Source organism: Protopterus annectens, chromosome 7.part0 (assembly GCF_019279795.1).
Source record: "Protopterus annectens isolate FY-2018-M chromosome 7.part0, PAN1.0, whole genome shotgun sequence".
Lineage (NCBI taxonomy): Eukaryota > Metazoa > Chordata > Ceratodontiformes > Protopteridae > Protopterus > Protopterus annectens.
The window spans coordinates 37,338,878-37,361,089 of record NC_056739.1 but is presented as its reverse complement, the minus strand read 5'-3'; the positions used below and the strand labels follow the sequence as shown (position 1 = coordinate 37,361,089).

Below are 22,212 nucleotides of genomic sequence, written 5' to 3'. Positions count from 1 at the left end.
AGCTGTCCTTTTCCTGGGATACTGACCTGCAGCAGCCATGGCTCTGATGCTCCAGAGGCGCCCTGCCAGGAGGAAAGTTTGCTGGTAGACCTGCTTGTATTTTGGTCGAGCGGAGCTGATGGTGCAAGGATGGGACGAGCTGCTCCCGGCACGGATGCCCCACTGCTGACATGCTGGCTACTTCTGCTTGCGCAGCTCCCAGCTCTGCATTGCATCGCAGTACACCTGCAGCAAGGAGACAAACCCGGTACCGTGCTTGTCAGGCTCGGAGAGGCGAATGGCACCTGCACCCTGGATCAAGTCATCGCACCCAAGTTCGCCACGGATTTCATAGCACTGGACCTGTTCCGGAGAACTTTGTTCGTTTCCCAGGCGTTAGACTGTGCCCGACTGGCAATCAACCCTTTCCCGTTTTTCATTACTGAAGATTGCGGAGAGGGGATCGAACCACCGTACCAGGGCTTCAGCAGCTTCATAACTGCCCGATTCGAGGTGTTTGTTCGCGGCGAAAAATGTTTCACCAAACGGCGGAGGAAAGCTGGTCCGGACATTGATATCGTGAGTCTCTGGAAGGACAAGAAGCAGGAGCGCACAGCGTGTTTCCGTGGTGGGGACCACTTGCTCCGGGTGCATAAGTTGCTGCGAGAAGCCCTGGGAGTCGTATGTAGGTCGCACTGTCATATTGACAGAAATTCCAACTTTTCTTATGAGGGGGGCACGTTGCTGGTATCCGCAGATATCTGCCTCACTCACGATGCCTTTGTGGGACTTCAGCTCCGTTGTAACAGGTGCACACAGGAACATTGGAGAAGAAGGCCACTCAAACCACTAAACGTCCACCTCAGACTAGGTCTAGGGTCGTCGGACGAACAAGACCTAGTAAAGCTTCTGCAACAAGCGGCAGGAAAAGGCACTAGAAGGATTAGCAGAAGAAAGAGAAACGTGAACAACAGCCCCCAATTCCAGCCTCCTACCTACCTGGTTTCAGTGCCGGAGAACAAGCCTGCTGGTACAACAGTGGTTGTTTTGAAAGCTACAGATCCTGATGAAGGGGAAGCTGGCAAGTTGGAATACTCTATGGATGCCCTGTTTGACAGCCGGTCTAATAATGTCTTTGTACTTGACCCCCATTCTGGGGTGGTCACTACAGCAGAAGAACTGGACAGAGAAACTAAGAGTACCCATGTTTTCAGAGTTAACGCTGTTGACCATGGAACCCCCAGGCGGACTGCTATGGCAACCCTTACCATCACAGTCAGCGATACTAATGACCACGACCCTGTTTTTGAGCAGCAGGAGTACAAAGAGAGTGTTCGGGAGAATTTGGAGATAGGCTATGAGGTACTTACAGTCAGGGCTACTGATGGGGATGCCTTAGCCAATGCCAACATCTTGTACAAGGTAATCAACAGCGATGGAGCCAGCGAAGTGTTTGAGATTGATGCTAGATCTGGAGTAATTAGAACCAAAGGCCCCGTGGACAGGGAAGTGCTGGAGTATTACCAGCTACTTGTGGAGGCTAATGACCAAGGTAAGGACCCAGCCCCACGGAGTGCCACTACAACTGTCCACATAACTGTGGAGGATGACAATGACAACTCGCCACAGTTCAGTGAAAAACGATACCTGATTCAAGTACCAGAAGATGTGACTCCGAACACTAAAATTTTACAAGTGACAGCTACAGATCGAGATAAGGGTAATAATGCCATAGTGCACTACAGTATAATGACTGGCAATACACGGGGGCAGTTCTATATTGATGCACAGACTGGTAGTATTGAGGTTGTGGGCCAGCTAGATTATGAAATGAATAAAGAATATACACTGAGAATCAGAGCCCAAGATGGCGGAAGGCCACCCCTCTCAAATATTAGTGGTATGGTAACCGTTCAAGTACTAGACGTGAACGACAACGCACCTATCTTTGTGAGTACTCCATTTCAGTCAACAGTCCTGGAAAATGTACCTGTTGGCTATTCAGTCATTCACATTCAAGCCATTGATGCAGATTCTGGAGATAATGCTCGTTTGGAGTATAGACTGGTTGACATGACCCCTGACTTTCCTTTTGCCATCAACAACAATACTGGTTGGATAATGGTGTCATCTGAGCTAGACAGAGAGACGATGGACTTTTATAATTTTGGAGTGGAAGCAAGCGATCATGGCTTTCCTCCTATGACCTCATCTGCCAGTGTCAGTATCTCTGTCCTTGATGTAAACGATAACAACCCAGAATTTTCTGAGAAACTTTACAATATACGTCTGAATGAGGATGCAGCAGTGGGAACTAGTGTATTAACTGTCACTGCTGTAGACAGGGATATAAACAGTGTGGTAACTTATCAGATATCCAGTGGTAATACAAGAAATCGTTTTTCTATAACTAGTCAGAGTGGTGGAGGACTGATAACATTGGCATTGCCACTTGATTACAAACTAGAAAGGCAGTATATTTTGGTCATTACAGCTTCTGATGGCACAAGGTTTGACACTGCGCAAGTATATGTAAATGTAACCGATGCCAATACTCACCGACCAGTGTTTCAGAGCTCTCACTATACAGTCAGCGTCAATGAGGATAGGCCCATAGGAACTACCGTTGTAGTTATCAGTGCTACAGATGAAGACACTGGGGAGAACGCCCGCATCACCTACTTCATGGAGGACAGCATCCCTCAGTTTAAGATCGACCCAGATACTGGTGCTGTCACAACCCAGATGGAATTAGACTACGAAGACCAGGTCTCCTACACTCTTGCAATAACAGCACGAGATAACGGGATTCCACAAAAGTCAGACACCACGTACCTTGAGATTTTGGTAAGTGATGTGAATGACAACTCTCCACACTTTTTGAAGGATAGTTACCAGGGTTCTGTTTATGAAGATGTTCCCATGTTTACAAGTGTCCTTCAGATCTCTGCCACAGACCGAGATTCTGGGTTAAATGGGAGAGTTTTTTACACATTCCAAGGTGGTGATGATGGCGACGGGGATTTTATTATTGAATCTACATCAGGTATTGTCCGAACTTTTCGCAGACTTGACAGGGAGAATGTACCCGTGTATGATCTGAAGGCTTTTGCAATGGATAAGGGTGTTCCACCTCTGAAGACACCAGTAAACATCCAGATAGCCATTCTAGATGTGAATGATAATCCTCCAGTTTTTGAAAAGGATGAGTTTGACATTTTTGTGGAAGAAAATAGCCCAATTGGGCTAGTAGTGGCTAGAATAACAGCCACCGATCCTGATGAGGGCACCAATGCTCAGATAATGTATCAGATAGTGGAGGGTAATATTCCTGAGGTCTTCCAGCTGGATATATTTTCTGGAGAACTGACTGCACTTATCGATTTAGATTATGAAGTTAAATCAGAGTATGTAATTGTCGTTCAAGCTACCTCTGCACCCCTAGTCAGTAGAGCTACAGTCCACATCCGTTTATTGGATAAAAATGACAATTTTCCAGTACTGAAGAATTTTGAAATAATTTTTAACAATTATGTTACCAACAAGTCTAGTAGTTTCCCAATTGGAGTAATTGGAAAGATTCCTGCATACGATCCTGATGTGTCTGACACATTAAGTTACTCTTTCGAACAGGGAAATGAACTGAGTTTGGTTATACTGAATGAAACAACTGGGGAATTGATGCTGAGCCATGCCCTGGACAACAACCGACCACTTGAGGCAACTATGCGAGTAGCTGTATCTGGTAAGACACTTTACAGATGTTTGTTTTGTAGTACAAATATTACAATTCAGCTGTTGTTCACCCATTTTTTTATGTTTTCTCATACTGTGTGTTGAAACGAAATTTGTTAGTTAGTAGCAGATTCTAGTCTTATTCATTGTTCTGACATCATGCCACGTGTAATGTTGTTGCCTTAGTGACATTAACTGATGTCACACTGGTTGCTGTTTGAAACAATAAGGACAGCACTTCAGAGACAAGTGCTAGAGTGAGTAAATGTGATGTATTTGAAATGTCATCAATATGCCAGAATGGAAAACAGAAGAAAACTGTCATACCTGAATGAGTGCATATAGTCAGTTAAAAGCCTTTTGAATCACTTTTTATCTTTAAGATAATTACTGTTTTCTATTTACGTCTTGTTTGTTTACTAAAATATGTTTTGCCTGTGTTAGCAGATGTAATAGGAAGGTGAATTTTAATTGGAAATCGATTACATATTGCTTTGTTCACAGCATCTCAACAGAGTTGCGACATCTCATGTTACAGGTCCTGCTGCCTTTCTTGTCGGGCAGACAACTTGTAATTGGAAACAAGTGACTAGTATGATTTAGGCTGTAGTGTGAAAACAGGGATGATCAGGGGTGAACACCCAGACACTGGGCATTATTCTGGCAGATAAGTGATTTAAAAAAATCTGTGTTAATACAAATAGCCTTGGGGTAAAATGTCTATAACTGTTTTGTTATTTAGTGACTGTGATTTTCTCCAGTTTGGCACAACCTTGCACTTTTTGAGAGAAATCAGAAATTTTTGAGAGAAGTTAATTAGAAAGTTTACATAAATCAGGGAGAGTTGAAAGCTATTAAATACAAACTTAACATGATTATTTTATTTATGCATGTGTTTGTGTGTATATGTGTACATAAACATGTGCAAAAGTATATGACATGCTAAAGGCAGAGATAAAGATACATGATGAGTGAGAATAGTTGTTTGTTTTACTGAAGTTCCCAGTGTTTTAATGGTACTTTTTACTGGGCTTCTCTTTTACATGCAAATGGTGAAAAATATATAGAAAATCTTGTAGACTTCAAGAAAAATAAGTAAATGAAAGCATAGTGTCATATCTGACTGATTAAAACAGATGCACTTGCTTTAGAAATCTGGGGTACTCTGTAATGCCGTTATGCATTACTGTCAGTATTTTTGTGTTTGAGGTTACTTTTTTTGCTTGTCTGACATTACACTGTTACCATTTCTTAATCCGTAAGCATGGATACATATATTGTACAATGTTTACTATAGTTCTGTTACAATGCAGGTTGTAACAGCGTGCTCTCTTAGCTTTATGTTTGCTCTGGATGTTCTACTTTTGTTGATTTTTTAAGAATAATTCCTTCTATTGCCGTGTCCGCACTGACTTTTTAATTAGTATATCCTTGTGATTTGTGTTTTGGTACAGCCGTATGCCCTGGTTCATGGCTGTAAAGATTTATCAGACTAGCTCACTTAACCTAGTTAAATAATATAAATAAGTAAGTAAAATTAATAATTTTGTGCTCATTACAGAGGTCTATAGCTGTCCTGTTTATATTTGTTTAGTATTTATTTGTGTTCTATTTGTTCACCAGGTAAGGAGACCGGTCTGTTGATCCTTTTCAGCCAGTCCTCATGCCTGGATTGTGGATAAAAATGTCCACCAGGCCAGTAAACCTTCTTAGAAAACTTAAAATTAGTATATAGACCGATATTTGTAGTTTATATTCTATACATTTCTGTTATTTCAGGGGGTTAACAACTTGCACTGCACTCTTAAGTTAATCTTAAAGCCCTTAGTTAAGGAAGTAATGAATGCAGAATGTTAACAATACCCTTTAGCTGTAATTTACTGCCATCCTTATAGAACCTGCTGCGGGGCAGGGGGAGGGCAGGGAGGCATATAGCTCTGGGATGATGCAGCTGGTGATAATCACTGTTGGCTGCTTTTTGTCTTTTCCATTTGACCACCTCCTCAGTTTGTCTTATCGTTCAGCATTTATAGCAAAACTTCATGTGATCCGGAGTATCAGCCGTCTTTTTATAAATTCTTTCTTCCACTCGTGTTTATCTTTCCACTTCTTCCTGTGGGCTAATATATAGATTACCATATTTTTTTCTGTGATTACTTTGTAACTATATATTGTTTTTTGTTTACATTTGATCAGTACCTATTTTCTTTGGTGACCCAGTGTGAAAGTTCCAGAAACAATTAAAATTCCTAAATATAAATTTACGTCAAACAGAACTAGTTGATACATTAGTAAATGTACATAATTAGGTGTACTGAGTAAAAAAACAGTAACAGACTGAAGCCTGATTAAGCGTTGCAGTACAAGTCTGTGATCATTTTTGTTGCACAAGGTACACATTTTGATAAGGTTACCACTTTCCTTTATAGTTTTACACATACATTATTTATTTATTTATTTTATATATATATATATATATATATATATATATATATATATATATATATATACAGATATTGAATATCAGAAAAGCTAAACCAACATCTGATAACTGATTCAAGAAAATAGTGCATAAACCGTTGATGTTAAATGACAGGTGTAGACAAAGCAATACGTTAAAAATCTGCGCATTTGTAAGCAGAGAAACTTAATGCAACTTCAAATATGTGCATTTACTGTGTATAATCTTCCTGTGTAGTTTTTCTTTAATGCATACTTGAAAGAAATTTGTTGTAATACAAGTGGACATCTGTTCTAGAGAATAGAGACTCACAAATGATTCGGTGTATTCTTGACATTAGCATGGTATACAAGAATCTTATCACCTGACCGAATATTATAAAGTACTTTGTGCTGTTCAGGATATAAGCAAGTGAGGGGCAGTTGTTATTATTTACCAGTTTGACAAATGTTAGTGGTCTTGGAGACAAGCATATGCAGAATTCAAGCCGTTACAAATTGTGAAGAGAACAGTAGCATGGTTTCAGGAGTAGCGAGGTATTGAGTGTAACAGTCCTGTAGTAACTTTGTTCTAGTTTGTGAAAAGGGGAAGATGGAAGTCTAGTGAATCTTTACACAGAAGAAGAGTAGTAACAGAAGGAAATAGTTTTGTTTTTGTCCTTTGCAATGCACACTAAAGGTGTGTATTCCTTTTTTTAAAAATGTTCAGTGCACACGTTTTTCTGTTTGGTTTACAGTAAAGGTCCGTGTTTTGTGTAGTGCACATTGAAACTGCATGTTTTTGTCATGTGCAGTGCACACTAGAATGTGTGTGTGCTTTTCCCCTGTGCAGTGCACACTAGAATGTGTGTGTGCTTTTCCCCTGTGCAGTGCACACTAGAATGTGTGTGTGCTTTTCCCCTGTGCAGTGCACACTAGAATGTGTGTGTGCTTTTCCCCTGTGCAGTGCACACTGGAGTGTGTGCATGTGTTTTTCCCCTGCACAGCGCATCCAAGATGCTGTGTATTCCTGTGCTTTTATAAAGCTTAGTACACGCTGAAGGTGCATGTTTTTGTCCTGATCACGACTCCCTCTCGTACATTCAGAGTGTGTAAAGGAGGCGCGGTGCTGCTTTTGGGAAGGAGAATGGAAGCAGAAGAATGGCGATCTGATTCTGGGTTTTAAGGATCGGCTCGATTTCTTCTGTGCACCCCTTGTGCCTTTTGTATTGGAATTTTGTTAGTATGTAGTGATGGTTACCATTAGCACTACCCGAGCAGTTTGGGCTTTCATAAGTTGCACATGATGTTTACAGGATCAAACAGCTGGTCCACAAGAACAGGATTAGAAAAGATAAACTCTGCAGTGCCAGCCACATGCACCAGATGTGATTGTAGGCAGTCCAGCTAGGCATATTTACCTGTTCTGCCAGAGTCTAGTCCAGTTCTGTACCTCGAAATTGATATGCATTACACCCCCTAGAACAAAGTTAGATGAATATGAAAAATGTATCCTGTATGGTGTTGTCCTGAAAATTCTCGCAGTTTGTACACAGTTATTACTTAATGATCCAGACTGGTTCTGGGACTCCATCCACATTTTTCAGATAGTTGAGGTTTTTGTGCAATGTAGGCTCCCATGTAATTCAGACACGTGGGGTTCTGTATGTTGTATGCCCTCACATCCTTCAAAGAGTTGGGGTTTCTGTGCGTTGTAGGCTCCAACATCCTTCAGACAGTTATAATTTCTTTATGTTAGTAGAATGCAACATCTTTCCAGTTGTGGTTTCTGTGTGTTGCAGGATGCTACATCCTTCAAATTATTGTGGTTTCTGTGTCGTGTAGGCTCCTTAAAATAAAATAAATGTCTTTTTTTTTTCTCTTTGTGCTTGCTGTCGATAAAGCTCTTTCCATGTGGTTGTCCATTTGTTCCTTGTAATGGGTCTACTTTAACCGAAAGCTGATTCCAGCAAATACATCGAACCACGAAATAAGCAAACTCACAAAACCGCGAAACTCAAAATACCGATTTGTCATACTCTGCCAACTCCACTGCCTGAAACACACTACCCACCCAAACAAAATAAATAAACCACAAACATACACCAACCAAAACCCTACTTATAACCCTACACTAAAACCCACATACACCACTATATCTATGCACTCTCCTTAACCCCTCCCTAACCCTAAGGTCCGTAACTACCGCACACTTACCCTACGGAGCTATACCCAAACAAAATAAATAAACCACACACATACACTAACCAAACCCCTACCTCAAACCCTACACTAAACGATAAATACATTACCCATATTACATTACCTATCTATGCACTTACCTTAAACTGCACCCTAATGTCCGTAACTATCGCACACTTACCTTGCAGATCTGTAGCTCAGACGGGTCAACCAAAACACTTCCACATTTCGAATTTTGCGGTAATTTCGTGGTTTTTGTGAGTTCACTTATTTCACGGTTCGATGTATTTGTGTCGATGGATTTGCATTCGCTGGAGTCAGCTTTTGGTTAAATAAAGTAGAACCCCCTATAACACCTCAGTCACTGCACCCTACGTCATTCCGTGTGGAACCACACTTCGTAGGAAGTTTGTTTTTAATCACCATGCCCATTGTAGACAGCTGTGAGCTGATGCTAGAGCTGGCCATCATTCACACAGCTGTGAAGAGTGAACTTTATTTTTTCTTGGTTTGCATGTTGGTTGCATGTTGGTCTCTATGACAGCCTAAAGTCTGATGAGACTGCTGCAGTACCACTTTATTAGAACACGCCTGCTTTCTTGCTTGCACTACATTGCATTTGACATACTTGTGCACAGTTTTGGCCTTTCATAATACAGGCAGAAGGACATACTGTCTCATGGTGAAAATGATGCAGTGAGTAATGGGATCATAAGATCATAGGAGGTTACTAGGCTAATGGCCCTGGGGCCCTTACAAGCCTAGCCAAAAATGTATCCTTATGCCTGTTCCCTTCTGCAGGGATGGCCGAGCTGACACTAGCTGCTTTCTCCCAACCTCCTTGTCGGTGCTCAGGTCACTTATTAATCCCAAGTCAGAGTCGGGAATTCTTTTCTCTGTGCCATGGAGCTTGCTTTAATGTAAGGAAATAATGTGTTCCAGCATCAGACTTAGAAATTTGTGTGGTATTATTGTGAAATGCAAGGTGAAGGTACATCTGAAGTTACAGTGCTAAATTAAAAGTAGTCAAACTTGGTGAGAAACTAAGAAAATTTCTTTTGAGCAGTGTTGCTCTGTAAAAAGTACTGGTACATAGCCAGGAAACACATAAGGAGTATTCATGTTTTTCTAGTTCCCTGCAGCCATGTGTAGTTCCAGGGCTTTTGGTAAGTGACCCAGACTAACTTTGCTTACTTCATTGAGGTCAGCCATGCTGCTGTGTGGAAGGTGTTAGCAGTGAACTGTGTGCCAGGCTTTGTAGAACTGTCTGTCACTGGCAATATTGTGCTTTTCTGGTTTTTTAATGTAGTCGGTGTTCTTCTGAAGCAAGACTGTAGCCAAGCACACTCTTTGTACTCTGGAGTACATTTTTTCAGAGCGTCAAGTCAACGTGGCTTTTTTCAGGTTGTATTAACTGTCTAAGTGAATGCTTCCAACTACAGGTGCAATACTGCTAATCTAGAAACAATACTCTTGATAGTTTTTGGGGAGGAGCTGAAATGTTACTTACTTTTATTAAGTGCTGGGGGGTAGCATGTTGAGAGATGTGTCCATTTTTTAAGTGATAGGTGCTACACTCCTGTTCTGAAGTCAGGGTTAACTTGTAGTTTCAGTGCATGGGCACATTTCTGGCATCCTTCTGTAAATACCCCGGTCTCCCAGCACGCAGGAAGTGGGTGTAGCTTTTGGGATCACCTCAGTTGCTACTCTTCCATAAAAGCGGAACCATTCTCTGGCATGTGCGGTCATACCATCCCCTACTGATTGTTTGCTTGTGCTGCAGGGGTGCCCCCCTGGTACCCACAGCGTGGATTTAATGCCCCCCTGGTACCCACAGCGTGGATTTATAGCACTGGTTGTGGTAATATGCTTTGTAAAACAGTTAACCACATTGTGTCTGCTGCACAACAGTAACTGAAGTGCGCTTCAGACAGATTGCCAGGAGAGTGCTGCTGCTTAAGGGTTTTTGTTCATCTTTTCCATCCATCAGAATAACAAGTAGCTTGTATGTTCTTTGGGTTTCATCGCAGTTTCATAAATTACCTCAAAGTTATGCTTGACCTCACAGAATGCTATGTTAAGTAAGGGGGTGAAGACGCTTCATCTAGGACCCCTTCATTGTTTTTTTTTTTTTCTTTCCTCCATTTTTTTTACAAATAGTGAGACTTCATAAACCGTATTCTGTTCAGCTGGGAGATCCATCTTTTCCCTTCCCGGTTTGCTTCTCCCCTGCAGGACAGCTGCTGTTACCTTTTGGCCTTTGAGTTACAGGAGTTTCAAATCTGTGCAGTGCAAAGCATTTGTAATGTGGAGCAGTTGTCATGTTGGCACTATTTTTCATATTTTGTCAGGTTTCAGTTGCTGTCGATTTGTGGTGTTTGTAAAATCTTACTTGATAGATTTATTGTAGCAACTGTAACTTTGAATTTGCACAACACAAGCGGCTGTGGCTGGAATGTAGCTGAATACAGCTGAAACAAATGAGGACGGGACACCTGGCTGTGTTGTTGCGACCATCTGTGCTCTGAGATAGGAATTGCCAAGTTGAATTGCTTGTCTTGGGTTCCATCCATCACAATTACATCATATTGTTATTGATAGTAATAATTTAGGCAGATAGAACTTCTGAGTTGGCTACACTTATACAAGGTTAATGTTGTAAAAGGTTTATCGAGAATTATTAAACACATTGGCAGATTTCTAGTGCACACTGACTACGTTGACTCCTGAAGCTAACCTCCTTTTGCAGAAGTGACATTTCCAATGGAAAGCCTTATGACAGTAGTGATATCAAAAGTCAGTTATACCTTTCAAAACGCAGTGAAGTGATTCACAAAGGTTAATTTAGCCACTTTCACTGAAGGTCACCAGCAGACTACTACTGTTGTTTTGTTTACTAAGTTGTTGTGCAGACAGCTGCCAAAACTGCAGTCACCAATGTTCCACTACAGTTCACAGGGTCAAAAGAAAGGTGTACAACTAAAAGCCTTGTCAAGCTTTTAATGGTGCGAAATGTATATATTAACCTGTTTGACAATGTGTTCTAAAACCCTCATTTAAATAAAATATCTGTTACCGCGATGTGTCCTAGGTACTGGGAGAAGGGGAGACATGTTGGTTTTTAACACTTGTTCTTCCGTAGGTTTTTATGGCCTTGTTTTTTTCTTTCCTTGCTGATGTGTTACTTGAGGTTAGAATGATTTGGGTGGTCAGTGAATATGTTTTTAAGTCTTTCCTGATGTTTAGGTGATCCTGTTTTAAGATATTTTACTGATCTCAAGTTTGTGCACGCAATTTTACCATTAAAACTTTTATGTTGTGAATAAATTTATTTATTTATTTCAGTTTGATTACTGGGGAGGTCCACTGGGCTTGGGGGCCCGTTTTCAGTGGAGGCCCGGGGAGAAAAGCTCCAGCAGGAAACAGCAGTTTAATCACATAAAAAAATCAGAGACAGTTGTATTACAAATAACAGTTAGCAATAAAAGAATAAAATGTAACAATTTCAATTGTTCAGGAGGAAATACTGGCTTATGGCATGAAATGAGGAATTACTAATTGGGTATCTATGCTGAGTATATTAAAGAGGTTCAGTAAATGTAAATATTATATATATTATATATATATATATATTTATATATATATATATATATATATATATATATACATATATATAAATATTATAAGGTACATATGATTGTAAATGTTAATGTTACATGTGGTGGCATAGAGTTATGGGTTACTCCCATTATGTCAACAAAAGTCAGGTTTTTATGTTGTCTTTCTGTTTCTGTGGTCACCAACCTATACAGAAGGCCTAGTTTCTCCTTTAGTTACATGCATACTATAGCTTCTTGTCTCATCTTGCCTTCTACCTTCAGAGATGTGATTTCCTGCATTACATTTAAAAGGTGTGTGTGTGTGTGTGTGTGTGTGTGTGTGTGTGTGTGTGTGTGTGTGTGTGTGTGTGTGTTGGGGGAGGGAGTTACAAAATTGAAACTAAAGTGATTAGAAGCAATGTGCTGTGAATGCAACGAACTTTTAATTCTTACACACAATCCTTCTCTTAGTAAAGCATTGATGGACTTTGTTGCCAAACCATGGAATCTGTGAATCTGTTCTGGAGCTGTGTTTGGGTACGAGGACAATTACTGAAGTGTATCTCCTCTGCTCCATAGATGCATGGCAATGTAGATGGATTGTGTAGGTTCATTAGATGTAGTGGCTTCAGCATTCTGTAAGGAAATTTCATTGTGTTTTCTCAGTCATCAGTATCTGCTATTCTTTATCGCACTGGGATTATTTTGTACCCACTATAATAAAGCCCTTACCTTGGTGGTTCATGGAGAAACTTGCAGGTAGTAGCTGGTTTATCCTAAATTGTACTTAGAAGCAGTTTTTTTTCTAGGAAACCACTGCTGTGTGACAAAATTATTGTTGTCATGTAAGCATTTTATTCTAGCTTGAATATTAGTTATTTTGTTTTATTTATTTATTTTACATTTGTTATCGGCAAAGTCTGACTGGGATAAGACCCATTTTCAGCGGAGGCCCGGGGAGAAAAGCTCCACATATAGAGATTATACAAAACTTATACAAGAAATTATACAAAACTTGTACAAAAAATCATACAAAAATATACAAGACATACAGTACGCCAGAAATTACATTATGTGCTATTATAGCTGATTATACAAGCATCTGATAAAATTCCTTATTGTAGTGTAGACGTAATTTCTCGAAGTAAGCTGAGGAGGTGTATGTAGGGGGGAAATTGGACAGAAAAGGATGAGGTTAGAGGTCATCTAGACATGAGACAGCATAGATTATGAGGTGGCCAGAGATGAAGAAAAAGTGTGACCAGGAGCTATTTAAACTACTTAGCCTGGAGTAGTATGGGAACAAAGCCACGTGTCATTAAGATAATTTTTAAGAATCTTTTTGAATTGGTTGGTATTTGTGTTGGTTCTGATGCTGTGAGGTAGTGAATTCCACCTTGTTGCTACATGATGAGAAAATAGTGAGTCTCCTGCCGTATTAGTGGATTTGGACAGTTATAGCAGAGATTTATTTGTTGACTTCGATTTGTGGTAGGAGCTGGAGAGCATTTAGAAGGACATGTTTTTTTCAGGTTGATATACTAGTTTATGTGCTAAGCTTAATTCGGTATAGGATAGAAGTTGTGAGAGTTCTAACCAGGAGACTTTTTAAGGAGTGACCATGGTGGGTATGATGTGTAACCAGGAGACTTTTTAAGGAGTGACAGTGGTGGGTATGATGTGTAACCAGGAGACTTTTTAAGGAGTGACAGTGGTGGGTATGATGTGTAACCAGGAGACTTTTTAAGGAGTGACAGTGGTGGGTATGATGCGGCAGTCAGTTGCATGATTTTTTTTTTTTATGACTTTTTTCCTTTGAATTTCCTTTGATCATAGGTGTGTACTAGGCTAATGCCCCTGGAGCCTGTACAAGCCTAGCCCAAAACAAATTGCCCAGGCACCATACCACCCGTTGTTAGTTCACAGTGCCCATATCCAGTAGTGCAACTGGAATGATCCTTGGAGTGAACTTTCTGTTACCCATCCACTCGTCAAGATTTCTCCTGAAGAGGGACAGTGAGGTGCTCTGCTTGACATGAATGGGGAAGCCTATTCTAGAATGCGACACCCATGCACTGGCCCAGTAATCAAGGAGCCTCAATCCTCACCACTAACACCATTGAGGGGCATCCATATAGGGAAAGGATAATAAATACACAAACAGTAAAGTACAATTTCCCTTAAGAGCACACAGAGATCACAGTCAGTCTGGGGCTGGCTGCTCCCTTGCTCACCAGGTGTATAATAAGACTTCCCACTGGCACAGCTATAGGATCCAGATCTCAGCTTAATGGGCAAGCCAAAACCTCCAGCACCCTCTCTGACCAACCAGTGCTTTGTGTCCCTGTCCAAGTAGCTGACAAACACACACTTTGAGATAGGAGTTATATACAACCACACAGACACTCCTGGGGAAGTCTGGCACAGGTTCTCCAGCTGTGCCCCTTTTACCCACACTATACTGTAGTACCACTTGCCACCACCCACTAATATTTATCAGCTACCAAAAGGCCCTTATGAAAGGGTGTCCAAATTATACTGCAATATTGTTATCCAAATGGTAAGTGCAACTGAAAAGTGAAGGCTTATTTGGAGTGACTTGGACAGTATCACTATATACATGCAATGTACTCTAGAGCTTAAATTATCTCTACACAAAACAGACACAGTTGAAAGGTTTAAAAATGTTTAATAATAAATAATAAAAACACAAGACAATACTTCTTACTACATAGTTGAGTTCAGAGATCACAGAGAAATACTTAAAATAATACAGTAGAAAAGTTCTGACATCAATACAGAAAAAAACTAATCTAATCTTCCTAGTTCCTAGCTATAGAACACAAACTGGTTTAACTAGAAACTATGAGAGCAGGAAGCAGGTAAAACACTATTTATCTGTAAGAGCTTTCGGCTCAGTATTACCGAGCCTTCATCAGACAAACAGTGAACCAAAGGCACTCAGCCTTAATATACAAACCAGTAATTAGTATGCATTTGATGATCAATTAGTGTTTAAAGAAACGTACCATTGAATATGCTTATACTAATTCTTTAAAACGTAATACATACATATTAGAATCTTGTATCTATAAAATCTAAAGGGTATAAAAAAGTCTTTCTCTCAGAAAGTGAAAAATGTTAAATAAGAATTTTTTGAAATATATATGTTGTAGAGTGTTAAATAAAGATTTTCTTAAGAATTAAATAAATGTACATTTACATATGTACGAATATTAACTTGAAATTATATTTCATATTTCATATAAAATCTAACTGCATTACATACCTTAAATACTTTAAGTGCACTATAAATAATAAAACATAAATAATAGAACATCACAAATTTAGCAACTATAATATATGGGTCAACTGTAGATATAATAGTCTTAGATAATAAAAATGGAAAACATAACCATAATTCTAAGAAATAATTATGTATTAAGTGATAATAATTTTAATACACACTTGATTGACAAAAATTCATTTAGCCCTGGAAACATATGAGCGTTAGTAATAATTTGCCATCTAAGTTCGTCTAGCTCTAATTTTAAATGCCAAGGCCCTCCTCGGATGTCAATACGTCTCTGTTGTAAAACCATAAATTTAATTACATGTGTAGGATTGTGTATAATATGCTTGGCAAGGGCGTTGTTTGTATCTTTAGTGTTGATGGCATAATAATGCTCGTAGATACGTTGTTTAAGTTTCCTCTCTGTCTTCCCGATGTAGAAAACATTACAGGACTGACAGAGAGCTACATATGTCACTGCTTTGGACTCACAATTGAACTTAGAATTGAGATAGCATGTATGACCATTAATAATACAAGAACGACTAACAAGGACATGTTTGCATTGTGTACAATGACCACACTTAAGCATGCCCTTGATATTTGAATGTGTGGTACAAATATCGTTCTTTTTTTCAATTATGCTTTTTAAATTAAGGCCCTTTCTGTATGTTATTTTAGGTTTATTCCCCAATGAGTTTGACAACTGTTCGTTACTACTAATCAAAACCCAGTTCTTATACAAAATCTTCATTATACCATAAGAATCAAGGGAATAAGTGTTAATAAAACTAATCTGATAAACTCCACTACTAGCATCATTAAGAGAATTGTCAATGTTTTGATTTGTGTTGAATAAATGATCATGAACTAAATCCACATTTAGCAAAGAATTGTCTTCATTAATAGAAAAATGTGTATTTTGGCCTCTGTTCAACAATGGGGCAAAAAAGCCCCACTCTCTTTTATGTTGAACTTCAGTTCTTACCAATGTTACTAAGTTTGAGGGGTAGCCTCTATTCAAAAACATATTCTCCAATAACCTACACTCTTGATCAAAGTCGCAATCATCAGTTGTCATGCGCGCGGCTCTTACCATTTGGCCCTTAACTACAGCGCGCTTTTGATGTTGAGGATGGTTGCTAGTGTAGTGTAGAAAAATGTTCCAATATGTTGGCTTTCGATAAATTTTGCTTTTAAACCGGAATCTTGTTAGGTCCTTTTCTAACCTAATGTCCAAAAAATTAATGAAATTAGTTCCTATTTCATAGGTGAATTGCAAAAAAGTAGTGGTCTTGGTTATGTTCGTAATAAATTCAGGAATCTCTTCTACATTCCCTGCCCACAAGCAAAACGTATCGTCCTGATAGCGCGTATACCAAACCACATTTTTCTGAAAACCATGATTAGGGTAGAGACAAGAATGCTCCCATTGAGCCATAACTGCGTTGGCAAAACTGCCTCCGCAGGGGGAGCCCATAGCTACCCCTGTTTTTTGTAGGTAAAAGTGATCATTAAAAGTCATATAATTATTCATTAAAATGAGATCTAATAATGTTGTGACTAAGTAGATGGTATTAGCATCTTCTTTTTTCCTAACAAGGAATTCTGAAGTCATTTCTATGCCCAAATCATGTGGTATGACCGTATAAACGTCTTTAACATCTATAGTTAAAAATGAGCAATTGGGCATAAATTCAAGTTTATTAATTGCATCAGGAAAAGCCCATGAGTCACGACAGATCTGTGACTCTGTTTCTAAAAACGGCTTAAGGACACTGTCCACAAATTTTGCACAGCCGTAAGTGGTAGAACCCCTTCCGTCAACTATAATTCGAAAGGGTGGATCGTCCAAAGATTTATGAATCTTGGGTGTTTCAAAAACAGCGGGAGTGATGGGTGCTAGCATAGTCAAAAATTGAAACAAATCAGAATCAATAGATGTTTCTAAATATAAATCATCTATTGCTTGTTTGATTTTGCTATGGGCTCCATTAACTTCATTGAGGGACACTTGACAATATGCATCTGTAGACAATTGGGTTTCTTTCCTTTCATTGTAAACTAACTGGTCCATGAAAACCAGACAAACACCTTTATCTGGCTTCATTATTCGGACATTACAATTCTTTAAAAACAATATTAGATCTAATTCACTATCAGAGATATTGTTGTTGTTATGTGATCTATAAGGGTTGTTGTTCCTAAGTTGCCATATGTCTAATTCACATATTCTTTCGAACATGTGTAATTCAGGGTGTAGTGGAGGATTAAAAACACAAGGGACCCTTAATTTGTTGTGATTAGACAAACCATTATTGCCCAAAAGTAAATGTAGATTAAGTTTACGAACGAATAACTTAAGGTCAATAATGGAGTCAGCAATTTTCATGTTTTTTGCAGGTACAAATGTTAGTCCTTTTGATAAAAAATCAGCCATGTCTTTGTTAACAGACAGAGTGGTGTAATTAAAGATCTTGAAGTCGCCTTTAGATGAAAGGCAAACTTTGGGAATAGAAAAGTCATTGCCAATGTCTACAGCTATCTCTTGCGTTGTCTCTTCGTGTTCCTCGTTGTTGACCTGTTCGAGTTTTTCTGTCTGTTGTTGGTATTGGTGTTGCGTCTGTGCTGAAAATCCTGACCTTTAATTACACCACTCTGTTAACAAAGACATGGCTGATTTTTTATCAAAAGGACTAACATTTGTACCTGCAAAAAACATGAAAATTGCTGACTCCATTATTGACCTTAAGTTATTCATTCGTAAACTTAATCTACATTTACTTATGGGCAATAATGGTTTGTCTAATCACAACAAATTAAGGGTCCCTAGTGTTTTTAATCCTCCACTACACCCTGAATTACACATGTTCGAAAGAATATGTGAATTAGACATATGGCAACTTAGGAACAACAACCCTTATAGATCACATAGCAACAACAATATCTCTGATAGTGAATTAGATCTAATATTGTTTTTAAAGAATTGTAATGTCCGAATAATGAAGCCAAATAAAGGTGGTGGTCTGGTTTTCATGGACCAGTTAGTTTACAACGAAAGGATAGAAACCCAATTGTCTACAGATGCATATTGTCAAGTGTCCCTCAATGAAGTTAATGGAGCCCATAACAAAATCAAACAAGTAATAGATGATTTATATTTAGAAACATCTATTGATTCTGATTTGTTTCAATTTTTGACTATGCTAGCACCCATCACTCCCGCTGTTTTTGGAACACCCAAGATTCATAAATCTTTGGACGATCCACCCTTTCGAATTATAGTTGACGGAAGGGGTTCTACCACTTACGGCTGTGCAAAATTTGTGGACAGTGTCCTTAAGCCGTTTTTAGAAACAGAGTCACAGATCTGTCGTGACTCGTGGGCTTTTCTTGATGCAATTAATAAACTTGAATTTATGCCCAATTGCTCATTTTTAACTATAGATGTTAAAGACCTTTATACGGTCATACCACATGATTTGGGCATAGAAATGACTTCAGAATTCCTTGTTAGGAAAAAAGCAGATGCTAACACCATCTACTTAGTCACGGCATTATTAGATCTCATTTTAATGAATAATTATATGGCTTTTAATGATCACTTTTATCTACAAAAAACAGGGGTAGCTATGGGCTCCCCCTGCGGAGGCAGTTTTGCCAACGCAGTTATGGCTCAATGGGAGCATTCTTGTCTCTACCCTAATCATGGTTTTCAGAAAAATGTGGTTTGGTATACGTGCTATCAGGACGATATGTTTTGCTTGTGGGCAGGGAATGTAGAAGAGATTCCTGAATTTATTACGAACATAACCAAGACCACTACTTTTTTTGCAATTCACCTATGAAGTAGGAACTAATTTCATTAATTTTTTGGACATTAGGTTAGAAAAGGACCTAACAAGATTCCGGTTTAAAAGCAAAATTTCTCGAAAGCCAACATATTCGAACATTTTTCAACACTACACTAGCAACCATCCTCAACATCAAAAGCGCGCTGTAGTTAAGGGCCAAATGGTAAGAGCCGCGCGCATGACAACTGATGATTGCGACTTTGATCAAGAGTGTAGGTTATTGGAGAATATGTTTTTGAATAGAGGCTACCCCTCAAACTTAGTAACATTGGTAAGAACTGAAGTTCAACATAAAAGAGAGTGGGGCTTTTTTGCCCCATTCTTGAACAGAGGCCAAAATACACATTTTTATCTATTAATGAAGACAATTCTTTGCTAAATGTGGATTTAGTTCATGATCATTTATTCAACACAAATCAAAACATTGACAATTCTCTTAATGATGCTAGTAGTGGAGTTTATCAGATTAGTTTTATTAACACTTATTCCCTTGATTCTTATGGTATAATGAAGATTTTGTATAAGAACTGGGTTTTGATTAGTAGTAACGAACAGTTGTCAAACTCATTGGGGAATAAACCTAAAATAACATACAGAAAGGGCCTTAATTTAAAAAGCATAATTGGAAAAAAAAGAACGATATTTGTACCACACATTCAAATATCAAGGGCATGTTTAAGTGTGGTCATTGTACACAATGCAAACATGTCCTTGTTAGTCGTTCTTGTATTATTAATGGTCATACATACTATCTCAATTCTAAGTTCAATTGTGAGTCCAAAGCAGTGACATATGTAGCTCTCTGTCAGTCCTGTAATGTTTTCTACATCGGGAAGACAGAGAGGAAACTTAAACAACGTATCTACGAGCATTATTATGCCATCAACACTAAAGATACAAACAACGCCCTTGCCAAGCATATTATACACAATCCTACACATGTATTTAAATTTATGGTTTTACAACAGAGACGTATTGACATCCGAGGAGGTCCTTGGCATTTAAAATTAGAGCTAGACGAACTTAGATGGCAAATTATTACTAACGCTCATATGTTTCCAGGGCTAAATGAATTTTTGTCAATCAAGTGTGTATTAAAATTATTATCACTTAATAGATAATTATTTCTTAGAATTATGGTTATGTTTTCCATTTTTATTATCTAATACTATTATAGAGTCTACAGTTGACCCATATATTATAGTTGCTAAATTTGTGATGTTCTATTATTTATGTTTTATTATTTATAGTGCACTTAAAGTATTTAAGGTATGCAATGCAGTTAGATTTTATATGAAATATAATAATTTCAAGTTAATATTCGTACATATGTAAATGTACATTTATTTAATTCTTAAGAAAATCTTTATTTAACACTCTACAACATATATATTTCAAAAAATTCTTATTTAACATTTTTCACTTTCTGATAGAAAGACTTTTATATCTTTTTTATACCTTTTAGATTTTATAGATACAAGATTCTAATATGTATGTATTACGTTTTAAAGAATTAGTATAAGCATATTCAATGGTATGTTTCTTTAAACACTAATTGATCATCAAATGCATACTAATAACTGGTTTGTATATTAAGGCTGAGTGCCTTTGGTTCACTGTTTGTCTGATGAAGGCTCGGTAATACTGAGCCGAAAGCGCTTACGAATAAATAGTGTTTTACCTGCTTCCTGCTCTCATCGTTTCTAGTTAAACCAGTTCGTGTTCAATAGTTTCTTTGTGCTTGGAGTTTTTAGTTCCTAGCTATATCTAAGAGAAAACACAGTTCTAAAATAAACTTACATACAGAGCAGCAGTGCTGGTGATGTTGGATGTTCTGAAGACAAAATGCTAAATACTCTCATTCTTTCTGTCCTTAAATTGATAACACAGTACCACTGATTCATTTCAGATTACATCATTTCTTTCTGGTTCCCAGGCTAACAGAAACTCAGAAGTTAATAGCCCTTTTGATCTTGCAGCTGGTCAGGAAGCCAGAGCAATAAAATAAATTTATACATGTAAATTCTAGCCATTAACTCTGGCCTCAAAACAATAGGCAGAATGCCTCCCTCTAGACATCTCGGCTCCGAGTTTTAGATCAAAGAATTTCACAATGCTTGACTTATCAACTTTCTTACAGCAGACTGCACTGTTGTTACATTTTTTTGCAGTTTAACATCCAATACAGTATTTTCACATTTAAGAGAACAAACCTGTGGCTTATATTAATATTTACAAATGTCAGAATTATTTACAAATTCTATCTAGCTAGGCTGGCAGCCTTCAGCTATCTTCACACAGAGTATGGGCAGTCTTTGGGAGATGAATCTGTCCTTCCAGCATGTTCTGTTAATTGTGGTAATGAGGTTATGATCTCTGGAGCGTGTGACGCTGGGGGATTGGGATTTCTTTAGGTATAGCATTTCAAGTAGGGCTGGGTCGGACGTGGCTTTGTAAGTCCAACAGATATCACCTCTAAGTAGACGATAAGAGACTGAGAACAGCTGGAGTTTCTTAAGCCTGTCCATGTAGGACATGTGTTTAAGGCTTAGAATTCTTTTTGTGAGGTACTTTTGTGGCTTCTCCTGCTGTTGTAGGTGTCTGGTCAGGTACATGCCAAACAAGGCGTTATATTTGATGACTGGTCTAATGAGGGATTAGCAGAGAGGGATGATGACCTCTTTCTTCCTGGATGCGAAACCTTTGATTATAACATGTGCCACACACAAGGACTTTCTGACCACAGTGGCAGTGTGGTGGTCGAAGGTGAGTTGGCTGTCGACCTGGGTGCCCAGATCTCTTATGGCCCATTCAGTGTTCAGTGGGCTCCCATCAATGTCGTAATTCGTGGGAACTGAGTTTTTCCAGAGGGGATGTTAAACGCATTTTTGGCGTTAAGCTTCAGGCCATGGTTCTGATGCCAGTCATTGGTCTTAGAGAGGCCCATTTGTAGAATGTCTCCATCACTTGGGAAGTTGATAATGACTCCTAGCTTGCAGTCATCAGCGAACTTGGTCAGCCAGAGTCCTTCTGTGTTGGCCTGGACTTCTTAGAAGCAGATGTCAAACAGGAGAGGGCCCAAACCGAGACCTATGGGATTCCACTCATGAAT

General features: G+C 38.7%; 1 protein-coding gene across 2 annotated transcripts in view; it reads left to right on the top strand.

Annotated features, from left to right (window-relative positions):
- Window positions 1-22,212, top strand: part of CELSR2 (cadherin EGF LAG seven-pass G-type receptor 2) — a 1,401,203-nt gene that overhangs the window by 185 nt on the left and 1,378,806 nt on the right. For both annotated transcript variants that reach the window (XM_044076472.1, XM_044076471.1), the window contains exon 1: window positions 1-3,724. This exon is cut by the window's left edge and continues 185 nt beyond it. In XM_044076472.1, coding sequence (XP_043932407.1) covers window positions 130-3,724 — 3,595 coding nt within the window. In that variant the 5' untranslated portion in view covers window positions 1-129. The remainder of the gene's footprint in view (window positions 3,725-22,212) is intronic.